General features: G+C 58.0%; 1 protein-coding gene across 2 annotated transcripts in view; it reads left to right on the top strand.

Annotated features, from left to right (window-relative positions):
- The window catches only part of TTYH2 (tweety family member 2), a 41,597-nt gene that overhangs the window by 2,510 nt on the left and 19,472 nt on the right, over window positions 1–19,615 (top strand). For both annotated transcript variants that reach the window (XM_074971013.1, XM_074971012.1), the window contains exon 2: window positions 15,224–15,396. In XM_074971013.1, coding sequence (XP_074827114.1) covers window positions 15,224–15,396 — 173 coding nt within the window. The remainder of the gene's footprint in view (window positions 1–15,223; window positions 15,397–19,615) is intronic.

Raw genomic sequence — 19,615 nt, 5'->3', positions numbered from 1 at the left:
GATGTGGGCAGTGGCGCACCTCTTCTTCCAGCCATCTGTCCTGCTGCTAACTCTGCCCCTCCGACTCTGACCCCTTCACATCCTCCCACTGCCAATCCTACCTGTCCCTCCTCTCTGCCTCGGTAGCCCTCCTGGGCCCTGCGCGGCCGAGCGGTGTTACAGCCCTGTCCTTGTGGGTCTGCTACAGAGAGAGTCTTGGGTTTTGTGGTTTGTTGGCAGGGGACAGCTCAGTCACCGCCAGTAGAAAACCCCAGGTTGAAACCCAGCGGAGCTGACTCCAGTTCTCCCCAGGCCTTCAGACAGTGTCATGCTGTTTATTGGAGGGTTGGCCCTTGGATGAGACATTAAAAGTTACTGCATTGTCATTATCCCCCCTCCTGTGACGCTGTTGTACTCTTTGCTGAGTGACTGCCACCCTCCACCCCAGAGGTGGCTGCATTTCAGGGGTGCCGCCTCGGTATAATTCCCAAAGTACTTTGGGTTGCAAAAAAAAGTGTTTTTAATTTATAAGGGGGTGGGGGGTGCCACACTCAGAGGCTTCCTGTGTGAAAGGGGTCACCAGGACAAAAGTTTGAGAACTACTGGCCTAGTTCTTGAGTGGCATGGCTGGTGCGGGGAGGGGATGGAGGAACTAATTGAGAACATTGTTTTTTAATCGTGCCTGAAACTTCCCCTGCAACCCAAGTATCTCCGCTTTGAGCTCGAGCAGTGACTCTCACGCTGGGACCCCTCTGTCCGTTCGGCAGTAGGGGAAGGTCAGGGGGTCAGTATGTCAGAGTGGGTGAGTCAGAGCACGAGAACCAGGATGTGAGCGGTCCACTCCACCAGCCAGGCTGGGCAAACTGCAGAGAGCAAATCCCTCTGCGAGGAAGAGCCACTTGGAGTTCTTCCCCCCCTCCTTTGTTGAATTCGTCTGCTGGGTTGCTCACAATCGCCTGCAAAGGTGGCTCTTTTTGAGCAACCTGAGTCACCTGACATGCCCCTTTAAGCACCGTTGGGGTGTTTGGAGGGCAAACGCTCGGCCGTTGGTGCTGAGAAGTTCCCCATGCTCTCCTCGTGCCCACCCTGGCTTGGTTTGTGGGCTCTGAGGGCCTGTTTAACAAAAGGTACGTGGTACTTTGGAGCCTGACTGGTGCATTGGGGTGGCGGTCCTGCCTCCCAGGAGCTCTCCACCAGGGGAAAAGTAGCGCAGCGTGCGGAAGCTAATGGGGGCTTGTAAGCGGCGAGAGGTCGCTGGCAGCACGGTGGGCGGTGAGGTGCCTGTGACTGGAATCACTTGCTCTGATCGGTGCTGGACAGGCCCCGGGGGGCTGGGGGTGGGGTGCCGCCGATGGAGGGAGGTGTTGGCAGTGCTAGGCTTGCAGAGCTATCACCAGAAGGCGACTGATGCGAATGAGGTGCTGGTCAGCTGGACTGTGGACCCGGGCGATGGCTAGCTCCCCGTCCCGGTGCGAGGGGCTCCATCCCTGCACGCAGCGTGTCGGCCGGGTCTCCGTCGTGTGGGCCCCGGTTCTCCTTCCTGGGATGCAGGCCTGCTCAGGATGTGCCACCTGGACACGGGACTTGGCAGGTGGCTTCGGGACCTGGCTCTGCAGATCTGGATGATCAGAACACAGGGGCTCTGAGATCCGTTGGGAGCCCAGGGCCGCCCTTAGGAGAGTGTTACAGGGTCTGTGGACACTGAATGCAGCACTGTGCGCGGGGCGCACCTCAAGGAAGCCGAGGTAAGCTCAGGAGAGCCCGGTCCACCAAGCTGGGTAGAGCCAGCCTCGGCATTACCAGCTCCTCTGCCGGAGCAGCCGTGCTGTTCTCCCCCTCATGCTGTGTGCCAGCCCCCTCCCTGCAGCTTAGTTCCTGTCTGAAGGGCCCCGCCTGTTCCCACTCCGGCCTTCAGCAGAGCTTAAAGCAGGGCCTGGTCCACTCTGGAGTAATTGTAGCATCACCAAAATGGAGCTCTGCCCCCGCCCCCGCCTCCAAGCGCCTGTCTGTTGCCTGTGGATGCCAGTCCCCATGAGTTAGGGGCCTGTCCCGCTGTCCTCTGCTAAAAACACCCCACTCACACCCCTATTCGGTGCGCTCCTCCCCAGGGGCAGCTGCACTTCCCTGGCACTGCCTGTATATAGTCTGCAAAGCACTCATGGCTGAAAGACACCCTACAGACATGTACGGCTATTATTTTTCCTGTTTAATCCTCCCCACCATGAACCCACAGCTCCCCAGGAGAAGCGCTCCTCTTCACCAGCAGACACGCCCCTCATGGCTCCATTCGGCACTCCAGAGCCTTTTCGGAGGGGCTGCTCAGTGTGGTTGAGTTGGCTGCAATGTGATCAGAACTGCAAAGCGCCTCAGCCCTTACTTAGCTCTCAATCCCGTGTGGCTCTCTCCAGGGAGCGCTGTGGACGCTGCCCGTTATCTGCTGTCGATAATTGGGGGGGGGGGGGGGGGGCGCGGTTCTGCTTGGTCTCGTGCCATCGGGAGCCGGAGGTGCGCTCGATTCCTGCTGGCTCGATAAGATCGTATCTGCTCACTAATGAGCACAGCTGTGCCAAACCAGGCTGGGCAGGAAGGAAACCTTCAAACAATACAGCGTAGCACAGGAAGCCCTTCGCAGCCCGATCACCTTCCCTGCAAAGGTGTCGGGCGGGTTTTCTGCGGCTCGGAGCCCAGCGGCTGCTGCTGAATGGGTGCAGGGTGCTGCTCGCTTTGGGATGGGGATTGACACTTGGGTGCTGGGGATGTAGGTCATGGCTGACATTTTCATAGTACCTCCGGTCCCATAGCTTACAGGCAGTGTGCGGAAATGCGGCCACCTCTGGGGCAGCGGGCAGTGGGACTGGAAAGCCATCCACTTGTCTCAGGCTGACTACGCTGGCGGTGGCAGCGCTGTCCACTCACATCAGGCAGAAGCTGCTGGGGGGACATGACGCCTGCGCTCTTGGGGGGGCTTTCTCAGACGCCCTGAGGATCTGGTTTCTCTTCTACACAACCTGTTCGAACACAGGCATAAAGATGGGAGTTTGCCGTCTCTGAGCCAGCTCGGGTCTGAGCCTGGCTCTCTGGGAGCCGAGCCTGAGCCATGCAGACTGTCAGGAAAGTAACTGCCCTGAATGGAGACCTGGCTCCGGGGCAGAGACGTGGCAGTACCCAGGGGCAGTGCCTGTGGCAGAAGGTAGGCAGGGCACTGCCTGAGAGCCCTCCTGTCCTGCACGGCCAGCACCTTTCCGCCCACACCGTACTGCTTCGCTGCCGTGTTCCTGGGCAGCCCCCAATGGCCAGCATGCCCCCACAAACCCAGCGCTAGCTCCCCCTTCATCCCCTCCGAGGGGGGCGGGGTGGCCTCGGGTTGCCGTAGAGTGAGAAGTGGGAGTGTAAGATGGCAGAGACCCTACCGGGCGTCCCGCGGGGACCAGAAAGCACCCAGGGCGTATCTGGGCACCCACCTCTCTGACAGCCACTGGGTCGGTCCACGGGAACTGGGAGATGTGTACAGGGGCCGGGGACAGACCGGTCCTGTGGTGCCCAGGCTCGGCAGCGTGGCCTGGGAGAATGTGCACTGGAAGGGGAAGTGTCAGGCCGGGCTCCTGTCTCCTAAACCCAGCGCTGGGGCATTGAAAGCTCTGCCAAGTTCCCCGCTGCACAGCGAGACTTGCCTTTCTCCTGGAGGGGTGTGAGGATTGGCCCGGGGCCTGTGGCACGCTTTGGTGCCGACGCAGCGCTGTGTGGTCTGACAGGCGCGCCTATCCCGTGGGGACAGACGTGATTTAGCCGACGATCGTAGCTGGAGGGTCTAGGCCTTGGCCCCTGATGTGCCAGGTTTCTGTCTCCCTCCCTTCGGGGGTTGTGTGTCATGGGGGGGGGCGCAGTCTGTACGGAGCACGTGGGGAAAATCCAGGGCTCCAGAGAAGAGCGACCCGTCTCTGCTCTGTGGCAGAACCACAGTTTCTTTGCAGGGTGACCCCGATGCCTGTTTATCCGCCCTACCTCCCCACAGAGGAGCGGGTGAAGCGGGAGGGAGAAGACGTGGCCGGGAGAGTTTTCTTGTGCAACCCTGGCGTCCCGCAGCTCTGCTCTGAGCTCACAGCTGGGACCAGGCCCAGTGAGCACTGGCTGCCCCTTGCACCACGAGGGAGGGGATCTGTGGAGGCCAGTCTCCGGGCAAGCGCTCCCACAGCTGCCCCCCGGGATGTCCACTGCTGCTCGTCACTTCCTGTGCAAACCAGGCCGCTCGGTCCACACTCCCTTGGAGCTGCAGGGAAAGTGTTTGAAAACTCTTCCCCCAGGTGGGCGGGGGGCACTGGCTTAGTCTGGGGGGGGGCCCTGCAGAGACCAGGACAGCGAGGTCAGTGGCTCAGGTGATTGTACCAATCACTGCTCTGTTCAGAGTGGCTCTCTTGAGCCAAGTCCTCGCAGAAAAAGTTTCTGCCCAACACACAATCCCAGGGCTGCAGTGGATTGATTGGAATGTGGCCCCCACACACCGGCTTTTCCAGCCCCGGGTTGCCCCCGCAGCTCTGCGGATGTCCTTCAAATCCTGACCTCCAACCCCCTGTTCTTCCAGCCCTGGGCTCTGTTTTTGCTGATTGAGGTCTCCAGAGGTGAAGGCACCGGGTGCAAGGCGGGGCCCTCGCTTTGTCCTCTCTCTATTAGGATTTCAGCACAGTTCAAGGGTGTAGCCTCGCAGAGAGATCCCAGCGCCAGCCTCTGGACTCTGCCCTGGTGCTCGCTGAAAGCTCTGTTTTAACGGCGGGACGGACCTAACGCCTCATTCTCCCTCTGGTCAGTGACTGTGTTACAAGTTCCAGCCTGGGTGCTAGCCCGGGGGGGCTTAGATTCCCGCTGTAAAGAACTGACCAAGGATGCCCCCAGAACAAGCCGGGTCCCTCTGCTCTATCACCTTGGGTTAATCATTGTCCTTGCCTCCAAGTGACACCCTTTCACGCCCCTCCTGCGTCTCTTCCCACTGGGATCCGGCTCCTTCCAGTCAGTGGCTTGGGCTGCTCCAAGCTCCTTTCCCGCCTGTGACTTTGTCGGCTGTGCGATGCATGGCACAGCTTTGCTTTCACGCTTTGTAGGGTTGGGTTGGTCCTAACCAGCAGTGGCATCGCTGTTCCCCCACCTCTAATACACCTCCTGCTGCGGCACCGGCTCCACCCAGCCCAGGGCCGGCGCTGATTTAACCCACTCTCACCAAGTGCCCCTCTGTCTCCGGCTGCACAGAGCCTCTCACCAGCCACCCACAAAGCAAGTCCAAAATGACATGCTCCCTCGGCCGGTCTGGGGTCCTGGCCTGCGTGCTGAGCATTCTGGGGCTTGGGAGCTGGGTCCGTATTATGGGGCTTTTGATGAGCTGAGAGCCCCAGGTCCTTGCCATTTCTGGCTAGTAACAGCTCCTCCACTGATGCAAAACAGCAATGCAATAGCAGGTGGGGAGAATGGTGCATGAAAGTCGACAGGACAAATGGGGGTTTATTGAAACCAGGGATGGGGGCATCTCCCCTTCAGAGAGCTGCTATCGGGAAGCGAGATGGAAGAGCGGAAATTCGGGCTGATGGAAGCTGCATGTTCGGTGTCAAACTTGCTATCGCTGTGTGTGAGCCAGGTGATCAGAGCTGCTTTCCCCTTCTCTTTGTCTCTGGGATTACTCTGTTCTTCTCTAGTTGCCCCTGGAGCATTGCAGAGCTGTTGCGGCCCTCGCTGCTGCTCTCTGCCCCTAGGAGCGGGTGAATGTCTGACAAAGGTTGGAATTAAAATATGCAGTGACGAGTACACCAAAAAAATAAAAAGGCAGGTCAAGCAGGGCATGGGCCTGCATCTGGCTGAGGAAGGGAATGGGAGAAGTTCCCTGCAGGAGGGGGTCAGCCTGAGGAGTTCGTCTGAGTCACTGTCATAAGCCAGTCATGCTCTGAGGTTTCCTGATCCAGGAAGGGAGCCGTTAAATATAAGGGAACTGGAAGCTAAAGGAAGGTGACGTCTGCCTGAGCTGTTGTGTGTCAGGATTTGTCTTGCACCAGTGTAATGCCTTAGAGGGTCCGGCTGAGATCAGGGGCCCGCTGTGTGCGTGGTGAGAGTCCCTGCCCCAGTGAGCTTGCAGACCCAACAGAGCAGGGCAGTGAGTTGCCCATGGTCATGCCAAGCCAGGGGTAGAACCCAGGGTTCCTGAGTCCCCGTCCAGTGCTGTGGCCATGGGACCATCCTGCGATGAGCTCCTTGGTTGGTGCTCCCATCAGCGCATCCCTGGGAGAGGGTCACGCCCTGCGGGGTGATTGCTGTCTGCCTCTGTAGCAGCGGCCATGCACTGCTGCTGAGGAAAGCCTTGTCCAGTCCCGGCTGAGGACACGAGACTTCCAGGGATGCCCGCTGTGTGTCACAAGAATGGCCCACCTAGCCCAGTGTCCTGTCTTCTGACAGTGGCTGGTGCCAGGTCCTTCAGAGGGAACAAATAGAACAGGGCAATTATTGAGCGATCCATCCCGCATCATCCAGCCCCAGCTTCTGTCAGTCAGAGGCTTCCGGACACCCTGAGCATGGCCTGGTGTCCCTGACGCTCTTGGCTAATAGCCATTGATGGACCTATCCTCCAGGAACGGATCTAATTCTTTGTTGAACCCAGTTATACCTTTGGCCTTCGCGGCATCCCCTGGCAATGAGTTCCGCAGGTTGACTGAGTGTTGTGTGAAGTAGTACATTCCACGGTGTGGATTGCATGCCTTGCGCTCCTCTCCCTTTTCTTCAATAGGTTCTTGTCACTGGGCAATGCCAAGTCCTTGCCTGGTGGAGGGCGGGGAGCCTGTGTTGGTAACATGCCAGGAGCCCGGGGCCTGGCCCGATTGGCCCTGCATGGGAGTGAATCGCAGCTGCCCACATCTGGAACATGGAGGTATGGCCCTGGCAGACATAGCATGCAACCCTCAATCCGCTGCTCCGCTCAAGCTGGAGCGTTGCGTGCTGGGACCTGTCGTCTCTCTGTGACCCACACCTGGTAAAGATGGCCCCGATCAATCAGGGGGCTGTGCTTGAATCACCATGTTGAGGCCCTCACGTAAGCTGGAATGTCTGTGATGGCTGTTGTGGGCCAGCCCATCTATAGGGGAATTACAGCTCTGGAAATGGAGAGCCCTGGGCGGGGAGGCTCTGGCACTGTTCGTTAGGACTGCAGGAGTAATTGCCCGTTACGGAGAGAAATGATTCCTGCTGGTGCATTCCCCCATGCCCCTCAGGCGGAGAACTCCTTAACAAAGAGCCCTGCAGCGTGGCTTTCCCCAGCAGCCGCCTCCCGCGCTCTGGCCTGCATTAGCTGGAGTAATCGAAGCCAGGCTCTTAGATTCGATCGGGCTTGGCAGGCGAGCGGGGCCGCTAACGACCCTGGAGCCCTCGGTGCTGGGAAATGGCTTGGAAGGCGGAGGGGGTGCAGTAGCAGGGTCTGCAACTTGTTAGCGTGTGTGTTTAGTTCCCAGAGAACCGCAGGGAGGGGGTGTCCGTGCGGCTGACTCCACGAGGTTCAGCTCTGTGGAACCCCGGCCCATCTGGGCTTAGAAGCTCAGTCCACGATTCTCCCCTTCGGATGCTTTTCAGTCAACTGATGGTTTAAAGAGAGATGAGGCAGCTGTGGTAACATCTCTGATATCCTGGGACCCACAAGACTGCCCCAAGGCTGCACACCGCACTGGATGATGTTTTGGGGCCCTTTTTCCTTTCAGCCACGTAACGACTGTTTGATGAAAGGCTCCATGGCTGCGAAGCCAGAGCCCCCTGGAACTGGCGCCGTGTTCAGGTCCTGGGAAACACAGCGGTGGAATACGAGCGATGAGCTAACAGTGCTCTGGCTCCGTATCTCCTTCCTGCCCGGCCCCATGCTGGGTGGGCGGGGTGAGCGCCACAGGACCCAGTTAGGAAGCTGGCTCGGCACCTAAAAGCTGGGTGGGAAGTCCCTGGTAGAAAGGGACAGCAAGAGTCACATCCGCCTCGCTTTTGCAGCCCTGCTTCACCAACCCAACGCACCCCCTGCAGGGCAGGGAATGGACTGTCCCTGCTTCATCGGTGGGGAAACTGAGGCAGAGCTGCACAGCATCGCTGTTGGGTCTGAGGCTGTCTCCCCCTTCCTCTCGATCCAGGATGCGGTTCACTGTGTGAACAGCCATTTACGCTGGAACAATTGCAAATGTGAACCATCATTAGTGTAAAGATTGTTCTGTGGATCTCTCTCTCTCTCACGCACACTCTCTCACGCACAGTGTGTGTGTTTCTCTCTCTCATGGGGAAAGATGGATGCGTGGGTCTACGTTCCTTTCACTAGAAACCCATTCTTGCCCTGTCCGGCCCTGTAATGAATGAGGCCTCTATTGTTAACGTGTCATGTGCTCCCTGAATTATGGGACCACTTTGCCCTTCTTCAAATTCGGTGCCTGCTCCCTGCTTTATGGCCTCAGCAACCTGCACAGAGGGGCCTGAGATGCCACTTAATCAAAATGTGGAATACTGAAAAGGTCACGGCAGGCCACTGCATTTCGGGGGACTATACAGGCCATTAAGATGTCAATCAGTCTCTTTAATGACAGCCAGGAAGCAGCCCCACGCTATAACTGACTTGTAGCACAAACGAGAGGCAATTCAAACAGATAGGCGTCCCTCGGGAAATCTGGCGCCCCATTCTTGGAGCACTCTAGCTAGCAGATTGCAGGGACTGTGCCACTGTCTGTCTTGCAAGGTGATTAGCGTGCTGGAGGCGCTCAATACATGCTTGCCGTTTTGGAGAACGGTGGGAACGGTCCTGCCTTGGGTCACACTGGGGGAGTGGGGTGTGGTGGGAAGGTGGGGGAGCGGGAGCCCATGGATGTGCTGTTGCCTCCCAGTGACTGTTTTTCCCTGCTGTCTGGTCTGTCCCATACAGGCTGCTACCCACCCCCTGCCCTGGCAAATGTTGCTCTAGAACCAGCCCCAACCATCTGAGAGCAGAACCTCGATTTTGTGAGCCCCACTCTTACAGGTACCCGTCTCTCCCAGTTTTTTCCTAACGGGGACCGCGGTGGGGAATCACGTAACCGTGACGTTGATGGAGAACAGGGCGTCGTCCCTTTGCGGTCCGTGCGCTGGCCGTGGTCGGAGGGCAGCGACGCAGTGCGCCGGCTGGAGCTCGGGGATATTCCGTTTTCCGACTCGGTCGATTTTTATGAACTTCTCAGTCCCCCATTAGGTTGTAAAATTGGAGTTCTGCCGTACGTGCAAATCTGGATGGGAGTGTGACCCAGCAAGGACACCCCCTGCCGGATGGTCCAGTAACGTGTCCTGCTGGCCTCCATGTAGATCATGTGGTCAGCAGGATAGGTCTTGGTTAGGTCCCGTGATGGTGACCTGCCCTCAGGATTTGGTAAATGGACACGGCTTGACGGGAAGCCAGTGGATGCCCTGGCTGGGGGCAGTTATGCTCATGGTATTGTCTGGTCACATCTCAGCTTTCACTTGCGGGAACTCCGGCTCTCATCGGATTCACTCGTTCCCTGCTGTTGCTTGTGGTATTAATGCAGCCGCTAATGGGGATGGAGCAGGGAGGGGCGAGGAACAAGCAACAGGAACAGCGGAGCCGGAGAGCGTGGGACGGGAGATGCAGGTGGCGTTGCTCTGGGATCGGGGAGACCTCCTGCATCTGGCGCTGCCTTCCCCAATGTCGACTGGTGGGGTCATCGGCTCACTCAGTCTCTAATGGAGAGAGACGAAGGCAGAGACTGGTCTGAGGCGCTCGTGCCTTCAACGTGGCAGGCCTTAGATCAGAACCAGGCACCCTGAACTGACCTCTCGCAAAGCAGGGGAGCCAGAGGCTCCATGTGCGAAACGGACGCGCCTTGCCAGGCACATCCTGTGCTGGCTGAAGATGGAGCGATGCGCCGAGCCCGTTGCAGCAGCCCGGGCTGCAGGGTGTGTGTAGGGAGCGGGGGCTGTGGCTGCAGGGGGGGCTCGTTCCTACTCAGCGGGGGTAGGAGAGGTGAGATACGTTGCATGCAGGAACTGAGCACGGTGCTGTGCTCGGTACGGTCTTCCTCGCTCTCAGGCGGAGATGCATGTGGGGAGGGCCCTTCCCCATCTTCTCTGCTGCATCTAATGCTGGCTGCGGCGCCCCCGTGTAACGGGGGGACGGGTGAATCGACCGCCAGGTGTGGGTATGCACGTTGGGGCGCATTCCTGGCTTTGTGCCTGGCCTCGTCAGTGTCTGCCTCTGGCTGAACCTTTCCAGCTCCCCGGACCGGCTTGGGAGCCGTTATTCTTGGCTCCACGGGGAGCACAGCAGGGGACTGGAGGGAAAGGCGGCTGTTTGCGTGCCGTGCTCGGGATGGTTGGTAACCATTCCTGCCGGGAAGGCAGTTTGGCTGCAGTGCTCAGCTGGGCCACGGAGAGCAAGACTTCGGCACGTCCACTGAGCAAGGGAAAGAGCTGCTTCATGGACAGCCAGACAGCTTCATTGTGGGGGTGGCGCTGCCCGGTGACAGCCAGCGCTCGCGTAGCCTGGAGCTTCAGCGCAAGGCGTAGCCGTTTAGGGTATGTCTGTGCTGCAGACGGGGGGGTTCTGAACTTGGGTTCAAACAGCAGCGAAGACACCACAAAGGCTCCACCTCCAGCTGCCTTACAGGTTTGAACTCGAGCCGCTAACTTGAGTCAAGAGCACACCTTTTTTCACAGTTACTCCTGGGGGAATTCTGCACCGCTGCGCATGCGCAGAATTTATGTCCCCCACAGATTTCTTGGCTTCTCTGCAGAAAAATGACTTTCTGACATGGAAGCAAAGGGAAGCCCCAAGAGCGGTGATGCGACCCTCCCCAGCGCTATGTTTCAGGTGCCCAGGGCAGTCAGCAGAGAGGTAAATGTGGAAAAATTGGAAAGAGTCCAGCGGAGGGCAGCAAAAATGATTAGGGGACTGGAACACAAGATTTATGAGGAGAGGCTGAGGGAACTGGGATTGTTTAGTCTGCAGAAGAGAAGAATGAGGGGGGATTTGATAGCTGCTTTCAACTGCCTGAAAGGGGGTTCCAAAGAGGATGGCTCTAGACTGTTCTCAGTGGTATCAGATGACAGAACAAGGAGTAATGGTCTCAAGCTGCAGTGGGGGAGGTTTAGGTTGGATATTAGGAAAAACTTTTTCACTAGGAGGGTGGTGAAACACTGGAATGGGTTACCTAGGGAGGTGGTGGAATCGCCTTCCTTAGATATTTTTAAGGTCAGGCTTGACAAAGCCCTGGCTGGGATGATTTCATTGGGGATTGGTCCTGCTTTGAGCAGGGGGTTGGACTAGATGACTTCCTGAGGTCCCTTCCAACCCTGAGATTCTATGATCACTGTGGGGCAGGGAGTGAGACTGGAGAAGACCTGGCTGGTGGCTCCTACCCTGTGCTGGGCTCAGCTGCTAGTCCTGGCTAGGCTGAGGAGGACTGGACTTCCTCTTCCCCTGCACGGCATCCGGGGCCGGATCAGACCCATCCCAAGATTTCTCCCCCAGCTGCAGGAATCTCTGCAAACTCCCCACCCTGCTTCCTGCACCCATCGCTCCCCAGCTGCAGGGGGAGGGATCCCTGTACAGGGAGTTGTTCCCCCATCCACCCAACCCCCGTGCATCCAGATCCTCATACCCAGTCCCTCCCACTGAGCCTTACCCCCCTGCAATGAGTCCCGAGCCACCTGCACCTGGATCCCCATCATCTAGACCCCCCCCACACCCAGACCCACCGTCGAGCTCTATCCTCCCACACCCAGACCCCCCGTCCGCTGAGCCCCAGCTACCTTCACCTGGAACCCCTGCAGAGCCCCATTACCGTTGCACCCAGAACCCCCCAACAGGCCCCTGTGCATCCAGATCCTCCCCCACTGAGCCACCCGCACACAGATTGTCCCACACAGAACCCTCTCAACCCAAACCTGGATTCCCCCACACTTAGATGCTGCCTGGCTGAGCCTGCCTGCCCACATCTGGTGCACTTGGCACGGAGGGGCAGGGCCCTGGGGTGTTTCTGGGGCAGACCCGGTCCTTATGCTGTGTCAAGGTTGGGTGCAGCCTCACCACTGAGTCCATGTCCTGGGAGGGGGATGGGGAAGCTGCACAGTGATCTTCCACTTCTGCACAGCCAGTGGCCTGTGTTCCCCAATGCCATGCTGGAGCCTCCACGTTTATTTGACAAATAAAATGTGCAGAATTTTAAAATATTGTGCGCAGAATTTTTCATTTTTTGGCACAGAATGCCCTCAGGAATATGCAGTGTAACTGTACCCCTATGCTGTGAGAGGAGACCAGGAGAAGCGGATGGGAAAGGACAAGTTAAAAATTACTTAGACAAGTTAGAGGTCTTCAAGTCGGCAAGGCCTGATGAAATCCATCCTAGAATACTTAAGGAGCTGACTGAAGAGATATCTGAGCCATTAGCAATTATCTTCTCAAACTCATGGAAGACGGGAGAGATTCCAGAGGACTGGAAGAAGACAAATAGTGCCAATCTATAAGAAGGGGAATAAAGAAAACCTGGGGAATTAGATAGGTCAGCTTAACTTCAGTACCTGGAAAGATAATGGAGTAAATAATCAAGCAATCAGTTTGCAAACTCTGAGAAGATAATAAGGTGATAAGTAACAGCATGGATTTATCAAGAACAAATCCATGTCAAATCAACCTGATGGCTTTCTTTGACAGAGTAACAGGTTTCAGAGTAACAGCCGTGTTAGTCTGTATTCGCAAAAAGAAAAGGAGTACTTGTGGCACCTTAGAGACTAACCAATTTATTTGAGCATGAGCTTATGCTCAGATAAATTGGTTAGTCTCTAAGGTGCCACAAGTACTCCTTTTCTTTTTGACAGAGTAACAAGCTTTGTGAATGGGGGGTAGCGTAGAGGTGGTATATCTTGACTTTAGTATGGCTTTGGATACTGGCTTGCATGATCTTCTCATAAACTAGAGAAATACAGCCTAGATGGAGCTACTGTAAGGTGGGTGCATAACTGGTTGGAAAACCGTTCCCTGAGAGTAATCATCAGTGGTTCACAGTCAGGCTGGAAGGGCATAATGAGTGGGATCCCGCAGGGATCAGTTCTGGGTCTGGTTCTGTTCAATATCTTCATCAGTGATTTAGATAATGGCATAGAGAGTACACTTATAAAGTTTGCGGGCGATACCAAACTGGGAGGGGTTGCAAGTGCTCTGGAGGAGAGGATTAAAATTCAAAATGATCTGGACAAACTGGAGAACTGGTCTGAAGTAAATAGGATGAAATTCAATTAGGACAAAAAGCGCTCCACTTAGGAAGGAACAATCAGTTGCACACATACAAACTGGGAAATGACTGCCTGGGAAGGAGTACTGTGGAAAGGGATCTGGGGATCAGAGTGGATCACAAGCTAAATATAAGTCAACAGTGTAACACTGTCGCAAAAAAAGCGAACATCATTCCGGGCTGTATTAGCAGGAATGTTGTAAGACCGAGAAGTTATTTTTCCATTCTACTCCGCGCTGATTAGGCCTCAGCTGGAGTGTTGGGTCCTTTTCTGATTTCCACATTTCAGGAAGGTTGTGGACAAATTGGAGAAGGTCCAGAGAAGAGCAACAAAAATGATGAAAGGTCTAGAAAACATGAGCTGTGAGGAAAGATTGAAAAAAATGGGTTTGTTTAGCCAGGCAAAGAGAAGACTGGGAGGGACATAACAGTTCTCAAGTACATAAAAGGTGGATACAAGGAGGAGGGAGAAGAATTGTTCTTCTTAACCTCTGAGGATAGGACAAGAAGCAGTGGGCTTAAATTGCAGCAAGGGAGGTTTAGGTTGGACATTAGGACAAACTTCCTGACTGTCGGGGTGGTTAAGCACTGGAATAAATTGCCTAGGGAGGTTGTGGAATCTCCATCATTGGGGATTTTTAAGAGCAGGTTAGACAAACACCTGTCAGGGATGGTCTAGATAATCCTTAGTCCTGCCATGAGTACAGGGGACTGGATGAGATGACCTTTCAAGGTCCCTTCCAGTCCTATGATGCTGTTACCCTCCACCAGCATTCAGATTGTAAATGTGAAGAGCGGGGGGGGGGGGGCGTGATGGGTGCCAGTCGGCAGGGCTGTGTGAGACAGGTGTCTGCGTGTTGGTGTCTGGGGGAGGAGTGCACCCACAGAAATCTCCCTGAGGATCCACAGCTGTAACCCTGGTTGGGGTGAGAGGGCAGCAGCAGGATGCTTGTGAACTGTGCACCAAGTGAATTCCCCCAGGCAAACAGCCCGACGCCCAGCACACCCCGTCCAGCACCAGCTAAGGGACAGGCATATTTGCTGACCAGTAGCAAATACAGCTGAGGCGGAGGCCCCGGCTGGCTCAGTGCAGTGGGATTAGGGGCCTTTCACATCTAGGCTACTCGGCTGGGTCTGGCCCAGTTGGCAGGGACTGAGCTGCTCCCATCTGTCTGCCGCACTCGGCGCAGCTCCCCTCGCGGGTTCCCTGTCACATCGGCTCTGATGGGCCATGGATTGAACCTGATGTCGCTCCCTGGACCCGAGGCTGTTCCTCCCGGGCAGGGCGAGGCGCGCTAGCAGGGTGAATGGTCTGCCGGCAGCTTGCATGGTGGCTGCCTGAGCTGGCCTTGCTCCATGGGTGGAGAGGCTTTGGTCTCCAGCGCTTGCGTCACGCACACACCTGCTCCCAGGTCTCTCAGCCGGAGTACCCCCTTGGGGAGGGCAAGCTCCCATCATCGGCCAGGATCGCTCAGTCTAGAGATGCCCACCGGCTGGGGGAGGTCTCGCTAAAGGGGCTGGATCGAGAGCTTTCTACAGCCTCTTAGGCTGGGGCAGCTCTGGCCAGAGACGTCCCTGCTCCGACCGCCTTGCTGCCGTGTTAGGATCTGACGGGGCGCTTGTCTGGGCTGTGTGTAAACAGGCACCTTCTCCGGGCTGGGCACGCCTGGACCAGAAGTGGCTCGCTGTGGGCTGGGAGATGCTTGGTGCTCTGGAGCTCTGGGGCCAGGGGAGTGTGTCATCAAATGCTGCTTTTTGCAGCAGTGGGAGGGGGCTGCGGATTTTCCCAGTGCTGCGTTTGAGCTGGTCGGCACTGGAGCCCCGCGGATGGTGGTGAGCAGCCCCCTGCCACGTTGGCCCTTTCTAGGGAGCCTGCAAACCAAGGGCCTTGGGCGCCTTAGCTTTGCTCTCGCGCCCCGAGCCCTGGTGCTGTGCAGCCTGCATGGAGCATGCACTGACTCTGGTGTCTCTCCCTTGCCTAGTCCCTGCTGTTCCTGGGCCTGGTGGCTGCCGTCTGCCTCGGCCTCAACCTGCTCTTCCTCACCATCTACCTGATCTGCCTGTGCAGCTGCAAACGAGGCGAGGAGTCGGAGACCAAGCGGCCCAACTCCTGCTGCGTCACCTGGACGGCTGTCGTGGCTGGCCTCGTTTGCTGGTGAGTGTCCCGCGGGGTGGGCCTAGGGCCCGTGTGGCTGCTGCCTTCGCAGCCCAGCTGGCAGGGCTGGGGGAGACCTTGCAGCCGCTGGCCACAGGAAGCATGGCCCAGTGGTCAGGCTAGAACTCCTGGGTTCTATTCCAGACTCTGCTACTGACTTGCTGTGTGCCCTTGGGTAGTCCCCCATTTCTGGGTCCCCACCTGTTGAGTGGGGGCAAACACCACTTCCTGGGGGATTACGGCTGAAGGGCAGGGGACCAGACAAAGCGGACAGCTGCCGGGCAGAGGTTCCTGGCCATTCTCAGAATCACTTGGTGGGAAGGAGCTTCCAGTGGGTCACCTGATGAAAAAGACGCTCGTCCCTGAGCGCTTCGCGAGCAGTTGATATTCGCAAGCCCCTGCGCGCCCGGATGCCAGGGTGATGGGTGGAACACGGGCGGTCTTGCAGCTGGGGAGGCGACTGCCCAGGGCGGGGAAGGAGCATGCCTGTGAGAGCCAGGGGCGGGGGCTCTGCTTCCATCTCCCCAGCCCAGCTGCCTTCAGACAGGTTCTCATGGCCGCTAGTCCCAAGCCTGAGTCGCTGCGGGTGGAGGAAGAGGCAGACGGCTTTTGTTTCCCTGTTGTCTGCTCAGGATCCTCCTCTTCTCCCCGCTGAGCTGCCTCCTAACCCAGGCTTCATCTCGCGCCCATCGCTGGATTTGAGGGCCAGCTGTGCACGTGAATCGCTTTGATTAGATCCAGCTCTCAGAGGCTTAAATACTGATTGCTCCTCTCTGGGCATAGGCTCATCCGCCCGGGGCTGGAGCCCGAGGCTGCATCTTTGCCCTGGCAGCCTCTCCCCTCCCTGCTGTAACTGGTGGCTCTGGGCCCCATGTGCATTTGGCCTCCTGGAAGTGCTGGCTAATCCCGGGGGAGGGGAGGGGTAGCAGTGGGGGTAGCGGGGAGTTGGGGTCACTAATCCCAGTCCTGGAGCAGATGGCAGCCTGCAGCCGGACACAGCTGGCAGCCTTTGGTCACATGAGGCTTGCGGTTAATTACAGATGAAGGCTGGGTCAATTGGCAGGGGGTGGGGGCAGGGAGTGGGCCCCGGAGGGGTCCCAGGTGGCTTGGAGAGGCTCTGCTGTCCTGCTGGCAGAGAGCATCCCTCTGACTGGCATGGCCTGGCGCTCTCGGCCTCTCCTTGGCGCTGCAGGCCTGAGGGGCCAGGAGTGGCCTGACTAATGGAAACCATACTCTGAGGCCAGGGCAGCAGTGGGTGACTGGGGGACTCTAGGGGAGTTAGTGGCTCATCTGGTTCTGGGTCCCATGTCTGTGTCTAAACCTCTCTGGGGCAGGGTGAGGCCCAGGAGCTCCCCCAGCCACTGCCCGGCCTGTGTGGCGCAGGCTCGGCTCTGCAGTGATAAGCCCGCCGGGCACTTCTGCTTGAATCTGGTGCTTGGCCCCGTTGCGGTGGGCGGGCAGCTGATGTCCGTCTCCTGCTGCCTGGTAGTTGCATGTCCTCATCAGAGGCGTTTTTAAGCTCTCTCCCGGTTTCAGAAGAATGTAACAAAATTTGCCAGCAGCCCAGGCTGGCCGATACAAAATCCTGACCGTTCATCGGCCCGTCCTCGCCCTGCCACGCAGGTTGTGTCCTGGGGTTATGGGCTGCTCTGTTGTTCTCTACTTTGCATTGCCAGGAATCCCCTTCTCAGCCCATCCAGGCAGGGCTCCTGCCCCAGGCGGTGGGGGCTCTTGATTGCTTCGGCGTGATCCGCTCCCCATGGGAAGGGAATAAAGAGATTGTTCTTCCCTCGCTTTAGACCAGACAGAGATTTCAGTGTATGGCAATAGACACGCTCTAAAGAGGAAGCAAATGCCGCTGATTAGTTCAGCGTGCCCTTCCCATGACTGCTGACTCCCCCCACTCCCCGGGCCCATTCCACCACCGCTCCATGTGACTTCCAGGGACGGGGCTGTGATCACCAGCTGCTTGGAGAGGAATCCATGTTTCCTCTTCTCCAGTGACAAGCAAATGCTGCCCAACATCCTCGCTCCCCTGGGGCTTTCCAAGAGGCTCGCAAGTGCCACACGTAGCAGCTGTGCACGGCTGAGCACGCGTCTGGGCTCTGGCGTTGTCGTTTGGCTCCACCGCAGCTGCTGAGCCCGTGTGCCCAATCCCCTGCCGTTCTGGTGTCGGGCTCCCCCGCAGCTGTGCCACTGGGCCCCAGTCCCCTGCCATGGCAGCGCTGGGCCTCTGCTGAGCACAGAATACCAGCTGCACCAAAGCCGCAATGCCAGGTGCCCGCTAAGGACAAGGGCAAGACTCGGACTCATTTCACTGGTGAGCGAAGGCAGGATTTGAACCCAGCTCCCAGGGGCGCGTTAACCCTCTGTCGCCCCGGGGGAACGAAAGGCTGGGAACACGGGGAGAAGGGTGGTGCTGTCGGAGCACTCCCTTTGCTAGGGTGCCTGGCACCCTGCGGTGCCCGGAGAGGTCTCATAGGTGGTGGTTGTGAGTTCCTCCCTCCTTGTGCTTAAGAAGTGCTGGGGCGGCTAGCGCTGCTCTGGGCTGTGGGGTCCCGTGAAGTGCTGTGGCTTGGGGAGGAGACCGAGCTGGGGCTTTATAGCCCTTCAGAGGCGCCCAAACCCACATCGATGCCTAAGTGGAACCTCTTTGGAGCAGAGTGCAGCCATTAACAGGCTAATGGGGAGAGCTGGCTGCTGTCCATCATGTTCATTGACAGCTGCACCCGGAAGTGGGGGAGCAGCGAGCGCCTGCTCTTCGGGAGCCGTGCCAAGCATGCACTGCTCCTCCCTTCCAGGGACCCCCGGGCTCTCGGTCCCAGCAGCCGAGCTGGAGCCAACCCTACGCACAGAGGGCGCAGGAGCTGCCAGGCGTGGTGTTATCGGGGGCCCCGTCCTTGGTGCACGTGCTCCCTGGCTGGGAGCTGCATCAGGACTTCACCTGGCTGCGGGGTTCACCCCATGTGGCGGGCCGTGCCCCTGCAAGACAGGTCCGTATGCCACAATACCGCCCTGCACTCCCTCTGGGAGGCCCTCAGAACCCTGCAACGTCCCAGCAGAAACTCCCTTCACCTCTCTGGGGCGGGCAAGGCGGTGGACCTGGGGCTAGAACCCAGCTCTCTGGCTACCCACTGCTACGAGACATCCCTGCCTGCCCTCACAGGACCCTGGGGGAGGCACGATGAATCTGTTAGGGGCAGGGAGAAGTGTGCCAATGATCCAATTGAGCACCTGGGGCACGAGCAAAGCCCGTAGAACCCTTCGTCATCCCCGCTCGGCTCAGCAGTTGACACTTAGCCCCCCAGATGTCCCAGCTGGAGCAAACACCAAATGCCCCTGCTCTCTGTCAGGAAGCAGGGACCTGGCTGGATGTGGAGGGGACGCTGCTGGGGGTACCTGTGGGGCATGCAGCAGCGCTGACGAGCTGGGGCCTGTGGCATGGCTCCTGGGCTCTGCACTGGGTCCCTGAGGCCAGCTGGCTCACAGAGCCAAGGAGGGGCGAGCAGGAGACCCAGCTTTCACTCCTTGTCCCCTCCTGGGGACTAACCAAGGAGCAGATTTAATCGGAGGCAGTGTTTCTTTTCTGACAGATTCTCTTAATCTGCTTTGCCAGGCTTTGCGGCCTAAATCTCGCGGCATTCGCTGGGGCTGGCTTCAGATCCAGCCTGTGTGTCTGGCTGCGAGCTTCGCTAAGCCCCAGCATGAGCAGAGAATCTCCTCTCACCCACAGCCAGCCTCGTGCCCCAGCGGGGCACCTCTGCCTTCCCTGGGGCCCAAATCAGGGCTGTTGGTGCTTCTGCCTTTAAGCACCTGGATGCTCGTGCTGAGCCCAGTCTCGGGTATTTCTGTGGCTGCTGTTGCTGCAGTGTCTGAGCACTTCCAATGAATTTATCCTCACAACACCCCGGTGCAGCGGGGCTGGGCTGGTACAGACAGGAAACTGAGGCACGGAGACCGAGTGAGTCACGCAAAGTCACACAGCAGGGAATTGAACCCAGGTCTCCCAGATTCTAGGCTAGTGCCCGAACCACTGGGCCGGGTTGTGCAGGGCAGCGCTGGCAGTTCTGCAGGTGCCCGGTGTCTCATACCCTGCTTCTGCCCGGCCTGTGGCCTGAATGGGGCCCTCTCACTTTGTACAGCTGAGCAAGAGATGTCCTGGTGGCTGTGGAAGGGCATGAGAGAGGCAGGGGAAGGGGACGAGATCCCTGGCCGGGCT

Source organism: Natator depressus, chromosome 14 (genome assembly GCF_965152275.1).
Source record: "Natator depressus isolate rNatDep1 chromosome 14, rNatDep2.hap1, whole genome shotgun sequence".
Classification (NCBI taxonomy): domain Eukaryota; kingdom Metazoa; phylum Chordata; order Testudines; family Cheloniidae; genus Natator; species Natator depressus.
The sequence above is the reverse complement of the archived record's forward strand: the minus strand, read 5'-3'. Positions and strand labels throughout refer to the sequence as shown.